Raw genomic sequence first — 23,277 nt, forward strand, 5'->3', positions numbered from 1 at the left:
GTAAGCGGTGGTGGTTCGCTCGCCCGCCCGCCGCACCTCCCTTTCAGCTTTCTTGTTGAAGTTTCCGCGTCCCACCACCGTGCCTGCATGGATGTATATACACACGTTCTTGTCATTCTCTGCATCATATATCGACACAGCTTTCTTCTTTTAAGGACCGATTGCCATATTCATCAACTCTTTCCATGAAACTATATATATTTCATATTTATTGTATTACAATAAATTAAAAATATATATATCGTTCTTTATATATTTTTATGAAAATGACACATAGTAATTACATTTAAAATTATCATTTCAGACATCATATGAAAACAATAGTTAATTATTAGATTTAGTGTGATCCATCAAATCACTCTCCTCCGTAAGACATTATCCATGACATCTAACTTGCCGAGAAAAGAAAGGGAAAAGGAAGCAGAGGTTACTTGGTGTTCGGGGTTTTAGCATCATCCCATTTGATTCAAGATTTCGGTACCTTTTCTTGCCGGACGAGACATCCTGAGATCTGACCACTGAATTGCTCAGAATTAACCTCTTTTATTGGCAATTAAGGGCAAAAAAATAAGAGAAGAAAAAAAAAAAAGATGAAGATGAGAATAATGCAGAGACTTCTTTTATGACTCAAAGCATGCAGTAAGTATTATTTAGTATGTCATATTTCTTTTTTTTTTCTTACATTTCAAAGCATATAAATTCGTTTTTGTACACTAATAGTATGTTATTCGTTTTCTCCTCTCTTGAAATCGAACAAATCCCAAAAAGTTATATAGACAAGATGTTGTCTATCTAAGATTGTATAGAGTTCAGATCGGTTATAGTTGCAGAATGACAAGATGTTGTTGCTCGACAGGGAACGCATGCATGCATTCATGCATATGAATCAACTAAACAATCCTCTTCTCTTTCAGGACATGTGAACTTTTTCTTGCACAACCTGTTTACTTTGCATTACTAAGTCAAAGTGAATTTGTCTATGACATGTTATACCTTCTCATAACAATTTTAATATTGTCTCCCAAGAAATCATTTCTTGCTGTTTCATTCACAATGACAGAAAATTCTACTAACAAAAAACCCTCTATTTCATGATATTTAATCGCAGCATTGGACACATGAAAGACAAAAATTTTCATTCAACTTCTCTTCTCTTATCTACGAACAGTTCCTCTTCTTCACCGCATGGCCGAAGCGTATTAGAGTAAGGGATCAATGGGGAACTGCATCCCAGCCATCCCAGCTTCTTGAGTTCTCCATCATTTATATCATAGCTATATGCCTCGCTATCTACGGTGAAAACAAGTGACGTGGTCATCGCCACCTCTCTCAGCACGACGCAGCTCACGTTGCGGGGTTTCCTGAACCCTAACTGGCCCAAGCTCACCTCATGCGCCCTCACCCATCCTGGCGGACCGTCGTTTGTCTTCCTCAGCAGCCACAGTCCGATCACCCAAGTACACGTTTCGTAATGCATTAGGCACAGCGACTTCCCCTCCCACATGCCTATTCCGATCGTGTCCGAGCGGGCGACGGCTGCTTCTTTCGGCAGAGGGATGATCTGCGTGCGCTCCTTTCTCACATCAAAGGCGACGACACACTGGTCGATCTCGTTCGAGAACGAATTTGACGATGCCCAGAACACGACGTCGTCGCAGATCACCGGGTGCTCCAAATGTAGTTCCAACCAACCGAAGTCGAGTTCCTTGTCCATCGTCCACACCCTCGCAGACGAGTCATAGACCTGACAGCGGTGCAACTTGCTCCTTACTGAGTGCCGTGAAAGGTAGACCAACCTGTAGCCTTTCGTCACCCCATCTCCATCGTTCAAGAATCTCACCGCGATGCCACCCCATTTACAATACTTGCCCGGCGGGGAGGGTAGCTGGCACCGAGTACCACGGACCGGGTTGTAGACGAATAAGGCACCATCTGTCTTATGCAACACAAAGACGAGGCCACCAGCTGACCCAACGATTTTGCATTTGCGGAACAAGAATTCGAGGCTGCTTCTGGGCACACCGGCGTAGGGGTCAACGAGGCAGAAGGCTCCAGAAAAGGCGCTGTCGTGGGGAAAGAAGCCGGAGATGACATTGTTGTGGTACGACTGTGAAAGGAGAAAATGAGAATCTGATGAGAGCTGGCGAAAGGTCTTGCAAACAGAGAGGAGCCTAAAGAAGGTCTTTGCTGGGAGGTAGGAGAGGATCTCTGCCAGCAAGTTATCGGGAAGGGGACGACCGCTACTTCCGAGGTTGGTGCTATGGGTGCTATTGAGCGTACCATCATCCATTCCAACGATCAGAGATTTGAAAGAGTCCAACTTATTGTCCATTATATAGAGAAGTAAGAGGGAAGGATGACGACTCTTAGTGTGAGAAGATATCCAACTCTCCTCGTTTGAAACAGAGAAATGTTTCGAGGACCGATTGCCATATTCATGTACTCTTTCCATGAAAATATATATATATATTTATTGTATTACAATAAAGGGAAAAACATATCATTTTCATATATTTTTATGAAAATGGCAATAAGTAATTACATTTAATATTACCATTTCAGACATCATATGAAAATAGTAGTTAATTATTAGATTTAGTGTGATCCTTCAGAGCACTCCCCTCTGTTAGACATTATCCATGATATCTAACTTGCCAAGTAAATGAAAAAATTGATTTGAATTAAGAGCCTTAGTTATCAATAAGATCAATAGATAGTGAAAAAATCATTAAACTTTGTTACTTGAGATGGTAAGTTTTGATTAGACGTTTCTATTTTAAAATCAATAATATATGTATATATTGAAACTCTTATTTAAACTTTGTTACTTGACTATTAAGACATTAAAGATTTATTATTAGACTCAAAAACTAATTTGTAGTGATTATATTAATTTGTAAGGACCCAAATTATATTGTAGAACTTTGCAAGGAAAATTATGTAAAAATGCCGCAGCCTGTCATACGCCGCCGCAGCCGTCCTCATCGGCATTCCTGGGTGCGTTCATGTGCCACGCGGCGCTCCTAAAGTTCTACAATATAATTTGGGTCACAAAGAGAGATTCACAACGGCGGAAACCCGCCTAGATGTTCTTGAAGCGAGCATGGAGGAACTCTACCATGGCCAACAAAAACTAGTTGGGGTAGAGAGCTCGCAAGAGGAAGCGGAGTCCAGGATCGACAAGGTCGAGGCCCTAGTCGACCGACTGTCTGATGACACCAAAGACTCCGTGCAACACTTACAGGATGTTGTGGCGGAACTCACTTCAAAGGTGGCCATGCTCGCAAGAACACTAAATGCGGGAGGAAGCAACACCCGCGTTGCACTGCCACAAAATTTGAGGGCACCCGAGCCTCATGGATATGGAGGGGCCAGAGATGCCAAAGAGCTCGAGAACTTTCTGTTCGACATGGAACAATACTTCCGAGCTACGAGGCCCGATTCTAAAGATACCAAAGTTTCTATAGCAACAATGTATCTGAACGGAGATACGAAACTTTGGTGGCGAACCCGTTGGGAGGAGATCCAACAAGGCCGGTGTCGAGTCGACACATGGGAGGACTTGAGTTCGTCGCAAGAAGGAAGTTGAGACAACTCCGCCAGAGTACCACCATCCGAGACTATGTGAAACAATTTTCTGCACTAATGCTGGACATACAGGACATGTCCGAGAAGGACAAGTTGTTCAGCTTCCTCGATGGTTTGAAGCCATGGGTTCAACAGGAGCCAAATCGAAGGAATGTTACCGATGTGGTCGGGGCAATTGCTACTGCAGAAAGACTCACCGACTTTGTTTCCTCCGAAGACCCAGGGAGAAGGAAACAATCTTCAGGCAATCGCCCTCCAAAACATTCTCAAGGGAAGGAGCTCGGGGGCGAACAAAAGAAGAAGAGTTCCCACAAAGGGCCAAACCCGAAAGGCAAGACCTCAAAACCTAAAGGATGTTTCTTGTACGGAGGACCGCACATGGTGAGAGAGTGCCCACAAAAACAAGCACTCAATGCTTTGACGGCTTCCATCCAACCCCCCCGATCGGACAAGGGCAAAGCTGTTGCTCTTACTTCGAGCAGTTCTGAATCCAACAGCGATGACGAGGAGTCGCAAGGACCCCGAATGGGAGCAATGCGTTTGTTGAACGTCATGCGGGGTCAAGTGGGGGAGAACATCAAAACAAAGCTACAAAAAGAAGGAAGTAGTGAGCTGATGTATGTGGACATCAAGCTAAATGGCCAAACGACCCGTGCAATGGTGGACACGAGCGCTACCCACAACTTCATAGCCGATCGAGAAGCACAACGACTTGGGTTGATATTGGAGAAGAGCCCAAGCCGAATGAAGGCGGTGAACTCGGAGGCCAAGCGAATCTCCGGGTTGGCGAAGGGTGTTCCCATCAAAATCGGGACATGGAGCAGGAACACCAACATGATGGTCGTGCCATTGGATGACTTCCAAGTGATCCTTGGAATGGAGTTTATGCACCCGGCAAAGTTGGTGCCAATGTCGTTCTTGAACTCCCTATGTATGATGGGAGGCGAGGACCCCTGTGTGGTTCCCATCTCTCGGAGAGGAACCAAGGAGCCCTGACACATATCGGCATTACAACTGAAGAAAAGGGTGCGAAAAGGCGAATTGACATTCATGGCTGCTATGAAGCTAAAGCCACTCAACGAGAAGGCCATTCAAGAACCTGCTGCGGTGGCGAACGTCCTGAAAGAGTTCAAGGACGTTATGCCACCCGAGTTACCGAAGACTCTTCCACCACGCAGAGGCATGGATCACAGCATCGAGCTGGAGCCAAGAGTGAAGCCTCCAGCGAGACCACCCTACCGCATGCCCCCGCCAGAGTTGGCAGAACTCAGGAAGCAGTTAAGTGAACTGCGGACTTGTTCGACCAATTGGGCAAAGCTAAGTATTTCTCAAAACTCGACCTTCGGTCGGAGTATTGGCAGGTGCGCATTGCTGAAGGCGACGAAGCGAAGACTACCTGTGTGACCAGGTATGAAGCGTTTGAGTTCTTGGTGATGCCTTTCGGCTTAACCAACGCTCCGACCACATTCTGCACTCTCATGAACCAGCTATTCAAGGAGTATTTGGATAAGTTCGTGGTCATCTACTTGGACGATATCGTCGTCTACAGTCAAACGCTTGAGGAGCATGTCAATTACCTTCAGACGATTTTCAAGGTTCTCAGGGAGAACACTTTGTTCGTGAAAAGGGAGAAATGCTACTTTGCTCAAACTGAGATATTATTCTTGAGACATCGAATCGGTGATGGCACCATTCGGATAGATAAGTCGAAGGTGCAAACAGTTGCAGAATGGCGAACTCCAAAGAAGGTGCTAGAGTTGAGATCCTTCCTTGGTTTCGTCAATTATTATCGATGCTTCATAGCGGGATATTCGAAGCGTGCAACCCCACTAACGAAGTTGCTGAAGAAGGAGCAGCCTTGGAAGTGGTCTGACAAATGTGAAATAGCATTCCAAGATATGAAGGCTGCTGTTATAGAAGAACCAGTGCTCAAATTGCCAAACTATGGGGAGCCTTTTGAAGTCCATACAGATGCTTCAGACTTCACTATTGGGGGAGCACTCATGCAGGAGGGTCATCCGGTGGCCTACGAGAGCCGCAAACTCAACGAGACCGAGCGGCGGTATCCATTGCATGAGAAGGAGATGACAGCAGTGATCCACTGTCTACGAGTTTGGCGACACTATCTCCTCGGATCGCGATCTATGCTGAGGACGGACAACATCGCTCTGAGCTATTTCCAAACTCAGAAGAAGCTCTCCCTAAAGCAGGCGCGTTGGCAGGACTTCCTGGCTGAATTTGATATGACAATGGAGTATAAGCCTGGGAAGGCAAATGTCGTGGCCGATGCATTGAGTCGGAAGGTGGAGCGTGTGAATGCCGCCCAATTGGAGGGCGGAAACCAAGCAAGTCAGTTGCACTCCAACTTCCTTTCCAGAATCAGGGATGGACTGTATAGTGACCCCCAAGTAGTTATCCTAATGCAGCTCATCAAAGAAGGCAAGGCACGACGATTTTGGGTCCAGGAGGGACTCGTTTACACAAAAGGGAATAGAGTTTATATTCCCCGAGTGGATAATTTGAGGCGTGAACCCTTAAAAGAGTGTCACGATTCCCTTTGGGCTGGACACCCAGGCATTCACAGAACGTTGGCTCTCGTGGAGAGGGCCTTCTACTGGCCGAAGATGGGGACTGATGTGGAGGAATATGTTCGAACATGCCTTACTTGCCAACAAGACAAGGTGGAGCAGCGGAAGCCGGTGGAACTTTTGGAGCCGTTGCCCGTACCAGAAAGGTCGTGGGAGAGCATTTCCTTGGATTTCATATCAAGCTTGCCACTTGTAGGGAGACTTGGATTGATACTCGTGGTGGTCGATCGGTTTTCAAAGTATGCAACTTTCATTGCTGCTCCCCTACACTGTTCAGCAGAGGAGGCGGCCAAGCTTATGATGAAGATTGTGGTGAAGTATTGGGGAGTCCCACACAATATCATTAGTGATCGAGATGCTCGGTTCTTGGGAAGATTCTGGACCGAGCTATTCAAATTGTTGGAGTCGAAGTTATACTTCTCTACAAGCCTCCACCCCCACACGGATGGCCAGACTGAAAGGATAAACTCACTCCTGAAGCAATATCTCCGGCACTACGTGAGTGCCAACCAACGAGATTGGGTGAAGCTGTTGGACATTGCCCAATTCTCCTACAACTTGCAGCGGAGCTCTGCATCCAACAAGAGCCCCTTCGAGATCATCACAGGACAACAACCGTCAACTCTGCACACCATGGCAATTGGGTATACTGGGAGTAGTCCATCAGCCTATCATTTCACAAAAGAGTGGCATCGAAATGCAGATATTGCGCGGGCTTACTTGGAGAAGGCGGCAAAAATGATGAAGAAGTGGGTAGACTTGGGAAGGCGACCACAAGAGTTCAAAGTTGGCGATTTGGTGTTGGTAAAGCTCCAACCGGCATCACTCCAATTCTTTAGGAACAAAGTCCACAAAGGATTGGTGCGCAAGTATGAAGAGCCCTTCCCAATTATCAGCAGGTTAGGCAACGTCTCTTACAAGTTGCAGCTGCCGGCGTGGTTCAAAATTCACAACGTTCTTCACGCCAGCAACCTAAAAGCCTACCACTTGGACCCGCAAGATGCTTCCCGAAGTGTTCCAACTCGGCTACCTCCCATCACAACCTCCTACGAGAAGTGAGTTGAAACCATTCTGGCGGACCGCAAGATAAAGCTACCCAACGGAGCTAAGCAGATAAAGTACTTGGTGAAGTGGTGAAAGCTTCCCCGAACAAAAGCCAGTTGGGAGCCTGAAGACGCCTTGCGACATGAAGAAGAAATCATCAACAACTACCAACAAGCGTCGACGAGGGCGTCGACAGTTTAAGTGGGGGAGAATGTCACGAACGATCGTCGCGCACTCGCAACAACTCCGTTCAACGAACCGTTCGTCGCTCACACCTACATGTACAGCTGTTTGACAGCATGTTTTCTCTTAGTTTTGGGTTATTTTGCTTGTAAAAATGTAAGTTCGAACAAGCTGCAGCGTTACAAAGCGATCGCTCACCGAAACGAGCAAAACAGCCTAAAACAGCTCCGTTTTCGCGTGCCGCGGGCTGATTTCTGGAATCTGCCTATGCTCACCAAAACGTCAGCCATCTCAGCCCCTTTGAACCCCCCGGGTGGCACAGGGCTGGATGGGGCTTCGGATATATACCGGGCGTTGAACACTCTTTCGCAAGTTCGCAAGTTCGCAAGTTGCCTTGATGGGAACTTGTTGTCGCGCCCGGGACCAGGTGAGTGGTTGTTTGTGGGCTTGCAGCTGTTCGTTCAACCTTCTAAAGCCCTTGTTTTCCCCCTCTCCCTCTTTTCTCTTGTGCACGCAAGGTGCTCGCTGAATTGCTTGTAAAGCTTCCCCTTTTCGCGAGATGTCGGGACTTGTCCGCCGCTCGTTCTTTCGAACTAATCAACTTTATTCTTTTACAGGTCCTTCGGGACTTGCGAGAGGTTACAAGTGGGCTGATCCTCGCGGAGCAATATCGCAAGGGCGAAGCGCGACTTAGGCAATGCAAGCTAAGTTCGCGTCTTTGCCGCAAAGGTGACCCGCGACTTAGACAACGCAAGCTAAGTTCGCGTCTTTGGCCGCAAGGATGCCTCACGCCTTAGGCAATTCCAGCTAAGGCCGTGACACTATGTCACTTACTAAGATTGCAGCTTTTAATTGCCATCCATGTGGTCACTCCCTCCATCACATTATGATACCAGCTCCATATGTTCTGCCATCTCCTACATTTACTTACTGTACACATGAATTAATAACTTGGATCTCAAACTGTACCCAGCTCTCACCCACATTAGGTTGATTTCTGCAGAGGAAACGAAAGAAACATTGCAGAAACAGGACCAGCTATTGGACACTATTCGTTCTCATTTGGCACCCTAAAGAAACAAATATTGGTGATTCGTTAGCCTGCAATCTTCGTAAGGTGTGTCTTCCTAGGCCATAAAAGTTAAAATTATGGTGCCCTTTCTACAGGAATCTCTTCCTTCTACCTGCTGGATTCTTAACAAGATGCAGAAATTTAGAAGGGTTGTGAGGTACTGTCTGATCTAGAATCATGTGATATACCTTAACTTCCCATCTGTCTCTGCACAGACACTGATGGACCGTAACAACTATTATGAGGGAATTCCACAAGTTTGCATCCCAAGACACAGTAAGTAATTTGGGTTCCTCGACGGTGTTAGATTGCAGAACGACTAAAAGCAAGAACCCAAGAGAACTGTCCGATATATGTACACATTGCAGCATGATGTGGAGGACAGTTCTCCTCATGTTACACAAAGTGCTTGATGGTCTTTGTTTCGTCTAAGGAAGAAAAGAAAACAATAAAAGGAAATAAAATCTTTTACCAGGCACACGGGAAAACAGAAGGGGAACAGAAGGAGTTACAGGAGATTGGTGAAGAAACTTCAGATCAAACTACACGAATTCTCTTCTTGGGAGGGAGAGGAAGGAAGACCGAGGTAAGATCGGGAGTAACGGCGTGGAATTCCATGGAAGGAGCCGGCGGTACCCTCTTCGCCGGCTTCGGCTTTCTCTTCGCCGGCGTACAAACAAGGACGGGCTTGAGAACGGTCTCTTCCGCCTTTTGGTGTGACGCACTCTTCCTCTTCGGTTTCGGCAGCATCGGGACGGCCTTCCACGGGCTTGTCCCGCGTCGGCGCAGTCTTTATGGGCGGAAGCAGAGGCAATTCACCTACGACGACGACGACCGCCTCGGAGCCCATGGCTGCGGAGATCAAGAACTGAAGACGAAGGCAGTGGAGGCCACAGGATTCCCTTGAGAGGAGCAAAGAGAAGCACACCTCACAAGGTGGTCGGCTCGGAGAGGAATCCTTGTGGTGGAGGAGAAGAGGAGAAGAAGCTGAGCAGCAAATTTGGAGGGAGAGGGAAGGGCGAAGGAGTAAATTGGAGGAGCGAGGCAGCAGCTTCGACGTTGTGGCATCTCTACGGCTGTCCTCGACAAAAGAGAAATGCCAGGATCCACGTCTTAACGCCGCTTTCGGCACCCTCCTCCATTTCCCCGGTGAACCAACTTTTCGTCTCCTTTTTTCTGTTCTCGCTGCTCTGCTGAAAGCGTCGTCGGCAGTGGGCTGCGGACGACAACAAAGCATTAAATAACCGGTTAGTGTGGAGAGAGAGAGAGAGAGAGAGAGAGAGGCACCATACTCGATCAACTTGTTCATTCCATCGGTCGTTGTCCCCAACTCCATTAGCCTTCTTTTGGTTTATTTTTCTCTTCCTTTTTTTTGTGTCCGAGTCAAGAAAGGTTGTGTCGACAACAGACGAGGAGAATATGAAGGCTAAGGTAGACTCTTTTGCACGAGGCAAACTGTGTAGGGTTAATAAAAAGTAACTTCGATGTTCCTATCCTTCTTGGATGCCATGGGACCTATAATTTTTGTTAATGGGCGCAAACAACAAATTAATAGGTTAGATTCTATTCTATTCTATTCTATTCAAACACATCCGCGCATCTGCCACGCTAGATAAGACATGGGCATGACCCTTTGATGGATCAATCACGAAGAATGGTTATACGGCTTTACCTTTGAATCTACGTCAAAATGGTCAAAGTTACCATGGAAACTATCACAATCAAACTCCACTATGTATCATTAGACACTTCAATTCTGTATCCATGTGAAACTAATCTTCCTGCCAACATTTATAATACAAACTCAATAAGAGACCTTCTTTCATGGGTCTCATTTTGCTTTCATAGGGGGCATATCAAAATTGTTCCTTGAGGCTTAAATTACCAAACTTGAGCTACTTTAATTGCAGGAGTAAATTCCAAATGGTAAAAATGGTATGTATATATAAACGACTATTCAGGAAGAAATTTAGGCACTCTAACCAAACAATCTTATTGATTATTCTAACAAAAGTGAAAACAGCATGATACAGACTCCACTAAACCATTACAGATAACAAAGCGATAACAAAGATCAAGCAGACAATTTGTACCTATTGCTGCTCGGTTGTGTTATCAAGGCTAGCCAAGAAACTGTACCACGACACCAAGTGATGTTGTCAGAACTACCCCTTTGATAGGCCTCCTGTAACAGTTTCTTTGCTGCTTGTTCTGGATCTTGTAGGGGTTTGACAATAGCTACCACCGCCTCCTGAATTTGGAACCAAATGAAAAAGAAAGGGTTCAATCTTCGGAGATGATATTTCAGGTACCTACTTTTTTTTTTGTTTTTTGTTATTTTCTTCTTTTAAAGTATACCTCATTCGTTCGTGACAACATCCCACAATCAGTCACTTGCAAGGATGAGGAATTCGAGAGATCCATCAACCGCTTCCACCTGCATTCAACAGTAGTCGAAGCAGTCAAAGGCATTACTGTCAGATGATGATATGTCTCGAGTCTTGAAGACAATAACATTGTAGGAATAAAGTGATAGGTCAGAGATCAAACATGAATTTCTGGATCTGCGACAACAAACTGTTTCAGGTGCCTATCACCAAATGCACGAGAAACGGCAAGAACACCACCGACACGCCATGTCCCTGCAGTTACAGTTGATCAGTATTTATATAACGAAATGATCTAAACTGATAAAAAATGATGGAGGAGATCAAGTACCAGCCCACATTACAAAGCCCCCAGCATCCTCAATCCTTTGCTCTCTCATCTGTTTGGTCAGGCTTGTGATCCCTTGAGACAGCTATAGCTGCAAAAGTTACAAAAAATAGCGTGAGCCGAGTTCCTAGTAAAGAACTAAACTTTTAAGAGGCTCAATCAATAATTCAATACAAGATTCTGGTGATTGTATTCTATTTCAGATACTGAATTTGTTAAAAACAGAACCTTCAAGCACATCCAGAGAAAATCATCTCCATATTATCACCATCAAAATAGAGTGATTGGTTTAATTATGAGAGCTCACATCAACCAAGTACCACAACAGGTTGATTTGCCAGGTCTCTGTTGTTCAAAGTACCAAGAACTGGCTTTTGACCATGATGCACGAGGGACAAAAGGTTTCTTTCTCTAAATTACCAAGCAATCAGAAGAATTGCCGTTGCAATCTACTGCACAAACTAGAAGCAAAACTTACCATATGGGGAACAAAAGACTTTTTTCTCTAAATTATGAAGCACCCAGAAGTTCGTTTGGTCAACTACTCTATCATGATCAGAAAATTGCTTTTGCAATATATTGTAAGAACCAAGAAACAGAACTTGCAAGTAAAATGGGTGCTCTACAAGAAATTGGCACAACTGTTTGCCTCAGAAAAGGACTTGTTGCAACTGATGCCACTGAAAAACCAAGAATCAGATGTTTGTATCAAGAGGTTCATAGAATACATAAACTTTTGTATTAATTGAGCACAAGTTGAGATGCCAAACTCGATTTAACAAAGAAAAAGTGGGAAAAAAAAAACAACGAAAATTAGAACCACAAGCAGCTTTTAATATGCTAAATAAAAAGTCTTTATTAGTTACAATTTTCAAGATAACTGGATCGAGTGATGCAACAAATTCTAGATTGATTTTTCGACCCAATCAATTGAAATGAGAAGAGATTGCATGGATATCTTATAAAGAATACAGAACAACCTCAACGGGCATAAGAACAAACATAAACAACAGGATTCAATGACAACAAGTATGTCAACAGCACCACACAGTACTGTTTATTGCCATTCATAAATCAATCAGAAATTTGAATCTAGTTAGAAGGCAATAATCTCAAACTAAAGATGACCACATATAGTAATTGAACCATGAGATGAACAAATGGGCAAGCAAACATCCAAACAAAAGCAAATGGTAGATCACGGATAATGATTATGGAAATATGTAAAATGTTAAATACCAAGCTCTACATACATGAGGGATGATTTTTGATAAAAAATATGTAAATTTGGCAAGAAAAAATAATGGAGACACAATAATATCTACCTAAAGTTCCATATAAAAAATATATTCTTTAACACTGAACAAAACAAATAATGGAGAAATATGCTTATGACAAGCTTCAGGATTAAGGAAACATCAACTTCCATTGTCATCCTGTTTTGTCATTGGCGTGAATAGTTAAACTCCCGATCGTCGAAGTCTACGATTAGATGGTTTTGACAAGGGTCAATTCCAGAATGCAAGAAATATAACCAACAAAATGTGGACTGGAGGATAAAAGACCGTAGAATAATAAATCACACCAATAAAAATCCCATTTGTAGATTCCAAGACATGTCATACATCTAAAGTGGTACCAAAACCTACTATGTACAGCGCTAAATGGAAAGTTTCATCAAGGAACAACACTCAAGCGATGAACAAAAAATAGTTCTTAGATCATACATTAAAGACAAGATAACATGACTAAACTATTAGTATACAATTTCACCAAAAGTATGTAGCTATGAAACCACTGTAGCATCGATAAGTCATAAAGACATTAAGTGCAATGGCTTATAGAAGTAGCATAAAAAAGTGATTATTATTCTTTAAATAATGCTGTGTAAAAATTGGATAACTTAATATTAAGTTTCCAATCCTGTTTAACTTGCTAGTAAACTATTAATCTTCAAATCTCATTTCAAAAAGAGTACATGCAATACGAGAGCGTAATGAACTTTAGCACCTCATCCATCATCAACAATTTAAATCCTCATTTATCACCATAAGTGTGCAGTTTCAGCCATTTCTGAAGATTTTTTCGCAGGTTCAATTCTCCAATTTCAGGCTTAAATTCTGTGAATCCAAACAGGAATATGTTCTCTTTCTCCTTCCTGTCTATACTTTTTTATATTACTATATTTTTGAAGAATCTGAAACTATATGATTATTTGTTTCAATGTGTTCAGTACACCAGAGACACACAGAGCTACTATAGCATTTGGCAGGATCAAGAGAAGGCCAAAAAACTTTGTTGGTCTAGAACCTACATATATCCTAAGAACCTAGATGTCACTGGTGTCACATTCTAAATATTGCTCTTAAATAGGTTGGGTTGTCAGAATACAGTTAGTAAAAAAAAATGCAGTAAACTCCATCTAAATTGAGCCGGTTTAGTTCTAGATTAAGTACAGAAATCCGTTACACATAATTGATGATAAGAGAACTGATTTAAGGATGAGGGGCCTACCATCTCCTCCTCTACATATGACAGCTCTAGAGTCCCCAACATTTGCAACGAGCAAACGATCACCAACAAGGACAGCTGTTGATGCAGTTGAACCCGCCTCTCGGTTCTGGCTGTTCTCAGATTTCAAAAATTCTGCGTCCGTGTGGTTGTATGCATCAGCTGAAGGTAACAGCACAGATGAATTTCATAAGCCAAATATTATTGTTCTCTAAAAGCTCTTTCATAGTACAAAATGCAAATCAGCACCACCTATAGCTGATTTTGTATCGGTAATGAACTTTGGATGCCTGAGTAAGTTGCTGAAGAGGTTTTGTTTAACATACTCTGCTACTTGGGCACCGCCATGACCTACATAACCACTCATCAAAGCATCAAAGTCTAACGTTAGGATATTGAATGTATAAGCAACTCTCCACGAGAGAAATTTACCCTAGAAAAGGATTGAAAGAAGCAAGTTAATGAATGGGTTTTCTATGTCAGTTTTACCAAAAATTTGCAAATACAAAAAAAAAAAAAGATAAGACATTCTAAACATAACAAAGACAACAAAATACTGCAGAAATTTTACCATCAAAGACCCCAAACAAGCCAACAATTTCTCCATCAACGCTGTCAATTCGCGTCTCATAGAAGTCTTCCATCGAAGATCTTTTCCCCGGACAGCTTGCATACCCATAACCAAACTTCCCATCTTGACTGTCTTGAAAGAAATAAGCATGAGTTTTAATGTTAGATTGACACGCAAGAGTAGGATGTTTCTTTACAGCCTACTTTAGGCAACATATTCAACTGCAGATTCAAGAACCACAATTAACAGATAGGAAGCAGTTCTATGAGTTTATTCAGCGTAAAAGAACCATGTTTCCCATGTAAGTTCACACATCCATATCTGACGAACCATCTCATAACTTGTTTGTCAATTATTAAGGATCTAACTTATATTGAATTATTAAGGAATAAACGACTGTTTATACATAAAAAATAAATAAATAAATAAATCTCTTCCAATAACTAGCTAGTTTGTCTTCGAATTAGAACTCAAAATATATGAAGCGAATGCTAGCATAAGATCAGCTCGAAAATCGCACGAGATACGAAACATAAACAAATCTAGAAAAGAATATCGTAAGCCTTAATACGACTTCACAAGGAATAAACGAACGAGACCTGAGTCCTCCCCCGCTGACCGGAGCACCGTCTGCTTGAAGCCCACTGATGGAGTTCAAATACCCCATCTTCCCTCCGAAATATTCGCCCCCCAAACAAAGATCAAAGTGAGGGAAGATCCCACCGAAACCACCGAAACAAGAAGGCCGATCCAATCAGCCTGGAAAGAAACCCATGCCCGATTTCCTCACACTCGAATCAGCCGTCGATCCCCACCGCGACCAAATTCACCCCCTGCAATCGACATCCGATACCCCCTCCCCCCCACAAACGTTTACCACGTCGATCAACGGAAGCAATCTCGAACTCCAAAAAGAAAAGAGGGCAGATGAAGAGATCCTTCACCGAGAGACAGAGAGAGAGAGAGAGAGGAGACGCCGAGCACTGGTTTCGATCGCTGGCAACGGGGAAGAAACGTCGAGGGAGGAAACAACGGATTAATGGTGGGGGGTAGGCGGTGGGTTTTGAGTAGAAGTTAAAATGTATGAATGGATATGCTTAGGTCTCCATTTGGTACCGAAAATAAATAGATAAATAAATACACATGTCTCAAGAAAAATAACTTTAATTGAGCGTTAAAGTATAATTAATTAAGTTTAATTGACTAAATCGAAGATCTAATTAGCAATATATGAGCATACATAACAATGCTATAATAACAATCAAAACTTAAAAGGACAAAAAATGGTTGTAATAAATCATACATTTGTGTGTGAGAGGTCACTTCTATCTTTCCTTTGCGTGCTTGCATTGCTTAAGTGGTTGCCATCACGTAACCGCATGCCATCGTTATACTTGTCGCTTGTTTGGGTGTTCTTTTCGATGCATGATTATTCCATTTCTTATGAGATATATATATATATATCGGGAGGAAGCATAATATAATGCAGCTTAATTCCCGATGGAATTAACGTGATGAACACCGACATTTTCTCGAGCATAGTATATTAACATGATAGAGCTTTTTTTCTGGGGGATTACCGATGAAATCCATGTGGGGAAGACGAGCACGTCGTTGACTTCGATCGGAAGCTGTGGCGAGGATCGAAATGACTCAGGCAGTTGGCAAGTCAACGCCTCAATCCACCAATTTTTAGTGAGGATGAATGCGATGCAAATTCCCTGTTGCATTAATTTGGTGGTATTATATATAAACACAACAATTTTCATATTTATTGACTCGGTCAATCTCTGTAAGTCGATTGTCATTTGCCCCTCGAACAGCAATTTAATGCATATGAATGTGAGGGAATTCTCTCTTTTTTTTTTTTCTCCATAAAAGAGTCTCACGTTTTCAGAAATTTTCCGACATCAATTTTTTTTTTAACCTAATACCGATTACAATATTTTTAATACGATGTTATAGTATTTTAGTAATACCCAAAAAATAATATAATATAATATATTTATAAATATAATTATTTTGAAAATATTATTTTTTACAGTATTTTTATTTTATGTTATAGTATTTTTCATAATATAAAATATTATAACTATATTTTTTATTGCATTGACGATTGTTTCTTAGTATTACTGAAAATACTATAATTGGATCGATTCATCCAACTAGTCCACAGAAAAAGGAAAAAAAGAAAAAAAAAAAAAGGGTAGATAATTGGATATTTCAAGGATTAAGCAAAAAATTAAGCGCTATTAAAAATCTGAAAAATGAGAAGTTTCTTTTTTTAAAATCAATATGTGTATATATTGATTTATATGCTAAGTAAGCGGTGGTGGTTCGCTCGCCCGCGGCACCTCCCTTACGGCTTTCTTATTTAAGTTTCCGCGTCCCACCACCGTGCTTGTATGTATATATATACACATGTTCTTGTCATCCTCTGCGTCTTCTATCGACACAACTTTCTTCTTTAAGGACCGATTACCATATTCATAAACTCTGACCATGAAACTATATATATTTCATATTTATTGTATTAAAATAAAGTGAAAAAAATATCATTCTTCATATATTTTTATGAAAATGATAAATAGTAATTACATTTAAAATTACCATTTGAGATATCATATGAAAACCTCAGTAAGACATTATCCATGATGATAGGGGTAATAATGGCGACATGACGTGTCACGACGACTGCCCCACCTGGGCGCCACTCTGCCCAATGAGGAAGGCAATAACGCTGACTCGACACGCGCTGACGTCATCCACTATCAGGCAACGACTTCCGACCCCGTGCACTTGACCACGACAGGAGAGGACGACGACCGACCCTCGCCCATACCCTGCGACAGTCCGGTTCTCCACGCAACGTTAGTAACAGCGTCAGACGTCGTCAGAGGTACGATCCTGCCTCCCACAGGCGGGCACATCAGGTAACGCTAAACTACCCTATAAATACCCCCGAGTTCTAAACGAAAGGGGGGACTTCTCCACGGCAGAAAACTCCCTTCCACATCATCTGACTTGATCGTCGGAGGGGTCGGGCCGAGCTTCCGACCCGACCTGTGTGCAGGAACGAAGGCAAGGTCGCATCTCCCAGTCACCACGACGAGGCTTCACCCCCCACGCTACGTCCCATTCGGACCGCCGTGACCGGCCACCCCAGTTGTCCCGAGGAGCGCCGCGTCGGATCCCCGCGCATTCGGACCCGAACCAAGCCGCGTCGGCCCCGAGGCCACGGCATACAGTTGTTCCCCGTAACATTTTGGCGCTAGAAGGAGGGCATACTGCCCGAGACCTCCTCGGCCACAGCCTACCCGAGACCTCCTCGGCCACAGCTTGCCCGAGACTTCCTCTGCGCGGCCTGCCCGCCTAAGTAGCTCCTCGGCCACTGCCTGCCCGAGAGCTCCTCGACCCCATGCTGCCCGAGACCACTCCTGCGCGGCCTGCCCGCCTGAGGGGCCTACCACCCCTACAACCAAGCCCAACTTGACCGACGAACCACTACTTGAGGTTCCTCGGCCACCCAGAGCCACCACTGCACATCCAACCCTCGTCAATTGTCAAGCTCCATGATTCCCACACCCCTGGCAATGAACCGGCCTTCGCCCGACAGAGACGGTTCCTTAGAACCGAAGCCATGCCTCGGACTCGCCTTACGGCAACCGACGCATAACTTCCATTGGGGGGGGAATATGATGAGGGTAATAATGGCGATAAGACTCGGGCTGACGTCAGCTGTCTCGGATGACGCATCGCCCCTCGGTTGACCTGACAACACCTGGTCAAACAAGACCAGAACGCCAACCGAGGCACGTCACTATCCTACAGGAGCCCAGCCCCTCACGTGACGCCAACACTAGTGTCAGACGCTACCGGGAGTTCGATCCTGCTCCCTGCTAGCAGTCCTACGCACCACCTTCACTATAAAAACCCTTGCATGCCAAGGGAGAAAAGGAGGGAGAGGACAACACAAAAACACCCTCAAAACCACTCCACTCCACATCACTAACTTGATCGTTGGAAGGGTCAGGCCGAGCTTCCGACCCGACCTGTGTGCAGGAACGAAGACGAGGCGCCTCTCACCGGACGCACAGGCGAGGAGCCCCTTCCCAGAGGAAACGGCGACCCCCCTCCACGACCGAACCGACCCGAGCCGGCGACCTCTACAGTCCCGAGGAACCCCCCTGGGAGATCCCCGCCATTCGGACCCAGAACAAACCGCGTCGGCCCCGAGGCCACGGCGTAAAGTTGTTTGCACTAACACATGACATCTAACGTATCGAGAAAAAAAGAGGGAAAAGGAAGCAGAGGTTACTTGGTGTTCGGGGTTTTAGCATCATCCCATTTGAATCAAGATTTCGGTACTTTTTTTTGCCGGACAAGACTTCCTGAGATCTGACCACTGAATTAACCGACGATGAGTGATCTAATTATGAAGTTGCATGAGTTTTTTGCCTTTCCAAATCTAACTACAGATATAATTCCATTAAAGATTCTTATCTGTTGGGCACATAGCGCATTAGTTCAGCCCATAATGCTTTAATAACTCATAGCTCATATTAGTATTTTCTTTTCTTTTAACATAAATCCTAACTTTTTTAATCTAAACGTGTGCAGGTAAGGTTGAAAAAAGAGGACAATGACGATTGTGGACGAGGTTGAGAAGAAAAAAAAAAAAAGAAAGGAGAAACTGTAATATTGGCAATTAAGGGCAAAAAAAAAAAAAAAAAAAAGAGAGATGAAGATGAGAATAATGCAGAGGTTCCTTTTATGACTTAAAGCATGCGGTAAGTATTATTTAGTATGTTATATTTCTTTTTTTTCTTAAATTTCAAAGCATATGAATTCGTTGCCGACGTTGTATAGAGTGCAGATTGGTTATAGTTGCCGAATGACAAGATGTTGTTGCTCGACAGGGAACGCATGCATGCATGCATGCATATGAATCAACTAAACAATCCTCTTCTCTTTCAGGACATGTGAACTTTTTCTTGCACAACCTGTTTACTTTGCAGAACCTGTCTATGATATGTTATACCTTCTCGTAACAATTTTAATATTGTCTCCCAAGAAATCATTTCTTGCTGTTTCATTCACAATGGCAGAAAATTCTACTAACAGAAAACCCTCTATTTCATGATATTTAATCGTAGCATTGGACACATGAAAGACAAAAATTTTCATTCAACTTCTCTTCTCTTATCTACGAACAGTTCCTCTTCTTCACCGCATGGCCGAAGCGTATTAGAGTAAGGGATCAATAGTGGGTAACTGCATCCCAGCGATCCCAGCTTCTTGAGTTCTCCATCCTTTATATCATAGCTATATGCCTCGCTATCTACGGTGAAAACAAGTGACGTGGTCATCGCCACCTCTCTCAGCACGACGCAGCTCACGTTGGGGGGTTCCCTGAACCCTATCTGGCCCAAGCTCACCTCATGCACCCTTACCCATCCTGGCGGACCGTCGTTTGTCTTCCTCAGCAGCCACAGTCCGATCACCCAAGTACACATTTCGTAATGGATTAGGCACAGCGACTTCCCCTCCCACTTGCCTATTCCGATCGTGTCCAAGTAGGCGACGGCTGCTTCTTTCGGCAGAGGGATGATCTGCGTGCGCTCCTTCCTCACATCAAAGGCGACGACATAGTGGTCGATCCTCTCGTACGATTTCGAATGTGACGATGCCCAGAATACGACGTCGTCGCAGACCACCGGGTGCTCCAAATGTAGTTCCATCCGACCGAAGTCGAGTTCCTTGTCCATCGTCCACACCCTCGCAGACGAGTCATAGACCTGACAGCGGTGCAACGAGCTCCCTTCTGGGGTCCGTGAAAGGTAGACCAACTTGTAGCTTTTCGTCACCCCATCTCCATCGTTCATGAATCTCACCGCGATGCCGATGCCGCCCCATGTCCAATACTTGCTCGGCGGGGAGGGCAGCTGGCACCGAGTCCCACGGGCCGGGTTGTAGACGCATAAGGCATCATCTTTGTTATGCAAGACAAAGACGAGGCCACCCGCTGACCCAAGGATTACGACTTTCCTGTAGGACAAGAATTCGAGGCTGCTTCTGGGCACACCGGCGTAGGGGTCAATGAGGAAGAAGGGCCCAGGAATGTTGCGGATGTGGGGAAAGAAGCCGGAGATGACATTGTTGTGGTACGTCTGTGAAAGGAGAAAATGAGAATCTGATGAGAGCTGGCGAAAGGTCTTGCAAACAGAGAGGAGCCTAAAGAAGGTCTTTGCTGGGAGGTAGGAGAGGATCTCTGCCAGCAGGTTATCGGGAAGGGGACGACCGCTACTTCCGAGGTTGATGCTATGACTGCTATTGAGCATACCATCCATTCCAACCATCAGAGATTTGGAAAAGTACAACTGTCCATTATATAGAGAATAGAGAAGGCCGATGACTCTTAGTGTGAGAAGATATCGAACTTTCATCATCTGAAACTGAGAAATGTTTCGAGGACCGATTACCATATTCATGGACTCTTTCCATGATTATATATATATATATATATATATATATATATATATATATATATATATATATATATATATATATATATATGTATATTATATATATATATATATTCATATTTATTGTATTACATTAAAGCTAAAAACATATCATCTTCATATATTTTTGTGAAAATGACAATAAGTAATTACATTTAATATTACCATTTCAGACATCATATGAAAATAGTAGTTAATTATTAGATTTAGTGTGATCCTTCTAAGCACTCTCCTCTGTTAGACATTATCCATGATATCTAACTTGCCAAGTAAATGATAAAATTGATTTGAATTAAGAGCCTTAGTTATCACTAAGATCAATAGATAGTGAAAAGATCATTAAATTGCTCACGTTGCCTCTGATCACTACTTTTTCATAATTCAAATAAAGAAAATAATCATCTGAAAAAAAAAGCCATTTTTAGTTTCAAAATTTTCAGATAAACATAAGGATGCTAAAGATACAATAGTTGTGTGAGGGATTATTTTACTACTGATTTTGAATGTTTAAGGGTATTTTTAATTTATAGAATTGCTAATTTTTAAGGAATCTTGAAAAAAGAACATTCGACACTCGAGTAAATTGAAGACTTCCAAGTTAAGAATGCCAATATGAGCCTTAATTAAGAGTCTTAAGAATCAATCCACTTCAAACCATTTTTAGATAAATTAATTTGAGATGGTAGATTATGATACGAACAAAATGGACAAATGAGGGGTGACCATAACACCAAATCTTATCGCAATGTGACTTACATGAGTGTAGGACAAAAGCAAAATCCAATGTATTCGGGAAGATAGTGAGATTTGTTACAAGGATGATCAAATTAGGGTCGAAGTTGTGTCTTTTACTCCAATTTTTGGAATTAATCGATTGCTCAAACTTGGCCTACTCTACATATAATTTCTAATCTTAACTTTTCATACCCTTTGAATATAAGTAAATTTAAGATTTTCTAAGATCTATGGATTTTGGTAAAAAAGACTCGATCTAGATGACTACATAATTGAATTATTTAGTGGATGTTGGAATATCATAATGGTCCAACTGATTTTAATTTCATCATTTTCATCATAGGTGTATGCTTATTGATGATTGACTAAAGTTTTTCTTTTTCTTTTACTGATGCAAGACTCATAAAGTTATAAGTGGTTTTTAATCAATGTTATTATATAATTTAAATTATAAAATTCTTCCTAAAATCTTAATTGAACTTTTATTCCCCAAATTATCTCTCATGGGCAAACAATTTTTTACAATTAGCCAACGTTTAAGAGAATATTCTATCGACATAGGAGATTGTTGTTTTGGAGGTACAAATCTAGGGTAAAAGTCCTTTAGTGATAATTAAAATAAAAATTAAAAAAAAAAAACTTATGATAAATTATTTATTATCCCTCGATATGCTTTCATTCATTCATTCTGAAAATTGACCTTAGAGCTATTAAAGTAGCGAACCTTTGTCTTTTTATATTTATGTCATTATTACCCAAGTTGTTACATAAATTCTAAACCATGATTCCTCCCCATAAAATGCTTATTTCTGATTTTGATTGTAAAATTTTACAGATTCAACGATAACTTGATGATTAGAATGTTATGTTGTCTATTCAAATGAGGTAACTAAATCAAATTATGCATGATGACCAATATACAATAATTTATCTTTGTTTCTTGGATAACGAGAAGCCGAAATGATGAATTTAGTCAGGAATATTTTATTTATATTAATTTTTTAGTTATAAATTGTTACATTATACAAGAAAGAATATTACCACATTTAGGATTTTTTTCATTGGATTATAACATCATTCCATATATCAAAAGTCAAATAAATAAATATCACATTATTAATATATATAAATAATAAATATTTATTATAATTTTTTATTTATCAAAATATAAATTAAAAGTAGTCATAGGTTTTATTTAGAAATATAGTGATACTAACTCAAAAATAACTCAAAAATAAAATTCAACTAGCCCTAGTTAAAGGAATATTTGTTCTCAATTGAAATTTGGTATAGTATTATTGGTTGGTTACTTTAAAATTTTAAAATAAAGTAAAAAAATTCCGTAATACGAGGAGGAACCTTTATAAGGCAACTATAAAATAAATATATATTCAAAAGTTAATCATCATATTGACATATATCAAATGCTCGAAGGCATACTCGGAGGAACCTTTATAAACTCACAATAGTGAATGAAAATAAATCCATATTACACTCCTAACAACATAAATAATAGTATCTCTTACTCGTCAAAGTAAGGACATGTTGTTGAATCTCGGATTTTGATGATGAAATCAATTGATGTGTTTGTGATCTAATATGCATTTAAGTAACGCAGGACTAGCTTCGATCATAAAAGGCAAATTGATTAAAGTAGGAGAAATCAAACGTTAGGCCAAAGAGAACATATTAGAAGATTGGACGTCGGCTGGAGGATCGATCGACGTGTCGGTAGAAGGCTTCGTG

At 42.1% G+C, this 23,277-nt stretch overlaps 1 protein-coding gene across 4 annotated transcripts; it reads right to left on the reverse strand.

Annotated features, from left to right (window-relative positions):
- Positions 1–8,818: 8,818 nt before the first annotated feature.
- On the reverse strand, positions 8,819–15,518 carry LOC135660680 (probable protein phosphatase 2C 59). 4 transcript variants are annotated; one of them, XM_065176412.1, is made up of 9 exons: positions 14,872–15,500; positions 14,273–14,400; positions 13,954–14,052; positions 13,705–13,863; positions 11,194–11,281; positions 11,026–11,117; positions 10,834–10,912; positions 10,569–10,726; positions 8,819–9,691 (listed from the first exon to the last, which is right to left on the reverse strand). In XM_065176412.1, exons 1-5 carry the CDS (start codon positions 14,937–14,939, stop codon positions 11,223–11,225), a joined length of 513 nt encoding a protein of 170 aa, XP_065032484.1. In that variant the 5' UTR covers positions 14,940–15,500; the 3' UTR covers positions 8,819–9,691; positions 10,569–10,726; positions 10,834–10,912; positions 11,026–11,117; positions 11,194–11,222. The 4 variants fall into 4 exon arrangements, 3 of the variants coding, with proteins under 3 accessions (XP_065032484.1, XP_065032483.1, XP_065032482.1); XM_065176411.1 differs by lacking the exon at positions 8,819–9,691 and having other exon boundaries at positions 10,400–10,726; XR_010506752.1 differs by having other exon boundaries at positions 8,819–9,327; positions 9,404–9,691; positions 9,768–10,726; positions 11,194–14,400; positions 14,872–15,518.
- Between the last annotated feature and the right edge of the window lie 7,759 nt (positions 15,519–23,277).

The sequence above is a fragment of the Musa acuminata genome, unplaced genomic scaffold (assembly GCF_036884655.1).
Source record: "Musa acuminata AAA Group cultivar baxijiao unplaced genomic scaffold, Cavendish_Baxijiao_AAA HiC_scaffold_500, whole genome shotgun sequence".
Taxonomy (NCBI): domain Eukaryota; kingdom Viridiplantae; phylum Streptophyta; class Magnoliopsida; order Zingiberales; family Musaceae; genus Musa; species Musa acuminata.

Excerpts from the sequence above, each read along its gene's own strand:
- LOC135660680 (XM_065176410.1), bottom strand. The coding sequence starts at position 14,939 with ATGGGGTATTTGAACTCCATCAGTGGGCTTCAAGCAGACGGTGCTCCG. Across the intron at positions 14,053-14,272 it reads CTTGTTTGGGGTCTTTGATG|GTCATGGCGGTGCCCAAGTA; the intron begins GTAAAATTTCTG and ends GTGGTTATGTAG. Across the intron at positions 13,864-13,953 it reads CGATACAAAATCAGCTATAG|CTGATGCATACAACCACACG; the intron begins GTGGTGCTGATT and ends TGTTACCTTCAG.